General features: G+C 46.7%; 1 protein-coding gene across 1 annotated transcript in view; it reads left to right on the forward strand.

Moving 5' to 3' along the window:
- Positions 1-182: 182 nt before the first annotated feature.
- SARC_01140 (hypothetical protein) overlaps positions 183-2,724 on the forward strand; it is a gene marked incomplete at both ends in the record, with an annotated part of 6,331 nt that continues 3,789 nt past the window's right edge. Inside the window, 4 exons of the mRNA XM_014305147.1 lie at positions 183-333; positions 905-1,018; positions 2,011-2,188; positions 2,580-2,697. Coding sequence (XP_014160622.1) covers positions 183-333; positions 905-1,018; positions 2,011-2,188; positions 2,580-2,697 — 561 coding nt within the window. The remainder of the gene's footprint in view (positions 334-904; positions 1,019-2,010; positions 2,189-2,579; positions 2,698-2,724) is intronic.

Below are 2,724 nucleotides of genomic sequence, written 5' to 3' on the forward strand. Positions count from 1 at the left end.
CTAGAGGACTATAGGTCCAACACACATGCATTAGCACACATGCACTGACACACATGCACTAGCACACATGCACTGGTAGATAGGTACCGTCTAGATGACTATAGGTCCAAGACAGATGCACTAACACACATGCACTGGTAGATAGGTACTCAGCCGTCGGTCGTTTGTTCCCACAGGCGACTATGGCCTTTCTGCTCAAGTACGACAAGGACAACGACGGCGTGATTGAGAATGAGAACTTTGCGGATCAGACATACGATGTGTGGCTGGTGGATGGCGTCAGTGCGTACTGCGGGGGTCTGTGGGTTGGTGCTACGACTGTAATGGCTGAAGGTGTGTGTGCGGCGCGGTGGTGTATGGGCGGACGAGAGGGATAGTACGGTTCAGAGATAGGATATAAGTATGTACACGCATGCTGGAGTAAGGAGGTTGTGTATATAAATAGAGGTGTGTGTGTACGGTTCAGAGTTAGGATATAAGTAGGTACACGCGTGTTGGGGTAAGGAGGTTGTGTATACAAATAGAGGTGTGTGTGGTGCTGATAGTACAGAGGTGTGTGTGGTGCTGACGGTGCAGAGGTGTGTGAGAAAGAATTTGGATGTTTCAGAATAGGGTTTGAAACGGCGGTAGGGTTTGTAGAAATGGGATGACTCAACTAGTGTCGCGTTATCGCTTGTGCTGCGGTTCGGTGGATCACTGGTGGGCACGAGTTGATTGTATTCTACTGTTGGCACTAATACCACACCTTCTGTATACGGTGATAGTGAACTTAACTTCCCCCATTAGTTTGTGTAGACTTATTAGTTGGTTGTATGCATTATAGTGAAACTAACTTCCCACCTAAAGTTTGCATAGACGTACTGCTCACACCTATCCGCTGCACTGTGTACCTAATCCACGTCAGCCGCCAAGGTGCTGTCGAGCAACGGGCGCACTCTCGCCACTGCAGAGGATGTCACAAAGTGGTCGGACATGGCAGCCAAAGGGAAAGCAGTGTACGACAAGAAACTCTGGAACGGTACGTGTATCCGGTTATGAAGAGAGAAGACACGTATGAACTGAACGATCTGAGTATTGTGTATAACAATAGAAACGTCACTATTTGCACACGTGTGTTGATTGAGGTGTTTCGTTGTGAATGTCACACATGCACACGTGTGTTGATTGAGGTATGTATTCCGCTGTGAACGTCACACATGCACACGTGTGTTGATTGAGGCATGTATTGGGTTGTGAATGTCACACATGCACACGTGTGTTGATTGAGGTATGTATTGCGTTGTGAACGTCACACATACACACGTGTGTTGATTGAGGTACGTATTCCGTTATGAACGTCACAAATGCACACGTGTGTTGATTGAGGTATGTATTCCGTTATGAACGTAGCACATATACACGTGTGTTGATTGAGGTATGTATTCCGTTATGAACGTCACACATACACACGTGTGTTGATTGAGGTATGTTTTCCGTTATGAACGTCACACATACACACGTGTGTTGATTGAGGTATGTACTCCGTTATGAACGTCACACATGCACACGTGTGTTGATTGAGGTGGCTGTGCGTGAAGGATGATAGGGTCGGCTGGTTGGGACTTGTAAATTGAATGGTACATACAGTTTTAGAGACGTAGTTGTTATAGGACAATCCCAGATTACACATACAGGTGATCTATGCTTGTATTTTTCTCGCTTGTACACATACAAACTAGGTGAATACAAGGGGAGGATAGCAATCAATATGCTCAGTCTTTGAATGAGAAACCGTTCTGTACTAGGCACACAGCAGCGGTTAGATCAAACCACCGGAAAACGAGTAGTAGCAGCAATTTGGGTTTGCACATACCTGAATACATGTGTATGTAGGTTTACTATTTTCATACTTACACTCGAATGATACATTCTTCTTACCACATACTTGAATATACAAATATATATAGTTCTACTACCTTCATACTTACACTCAAATGACTCATTCTTCTTACCCTGCATGCACCTCTCCAGGCAAGTACTACAACTACGACGAGAGCAACAGCGCCCACAACGACAGCATCCAATCGGACCAGTGTGCGGCCCATTTCTACCTACAGGCGAGCGGTGTACCCAGCTTCTGTGAGTCAGAAAAGGTGCAATCGGCCCTAAAAACGGTGTTCTCACACAACGTTATGCAAACGGCCGGAGGGTGAGTTGTCTGCGGTCGAAGAGAGTGTGGTTGATTATTCGTGGGCCGCTTGTACGTTTGGTCAACATACTCGGTTGCACTATATATTAGCCCTATATATAGCCCCTTTTATACTGCTAATATTGGTGGCGAACGTTCTGGCGTGTTTCTACATCAAATACTGGGTCATTTGCGTCACGGTAGTCGTTATCATGCAGACCTTTACTTCTGCGCGTGCAGTGACTTGTGGTTCAGGTGTGTGTGCGGCGTATTGATACATGGCAGCACTAAGACAACACCCATCCTGCTTCATCCCGGTAGAGGCCCACGCCATGGCCTATTTTGAATCCGATATGCAGGCACTAACAACCCACTCTCTACTATACTTCAAATTTGTTCCTCTGCTGTGCAGCACCATGGGGGCAATCAACGGCTGTAGACCGAACGGTAGCCCTGACTATGCGAGTATGCAGTCGGTGGAGATCTGGACGGGTGTGACGTACCAGGTGGCCGCAGGGATGATTCAAGAGGTAGGTAGACGGTGTATACAAATATGG

Source organism: Sphaeroforma arctica (genome assembly GCF_001186125.1).
Source record: "Sphaeroforma arctica JP610 unplaced genomic scaffold supercont1.43, whole genome shotgun sequence".
Lineage (NCBI taxonomy): Eukaryota > Ichthyosporea > Ichthyophonida > Sphaeroforma > Sphaeroforma arctica.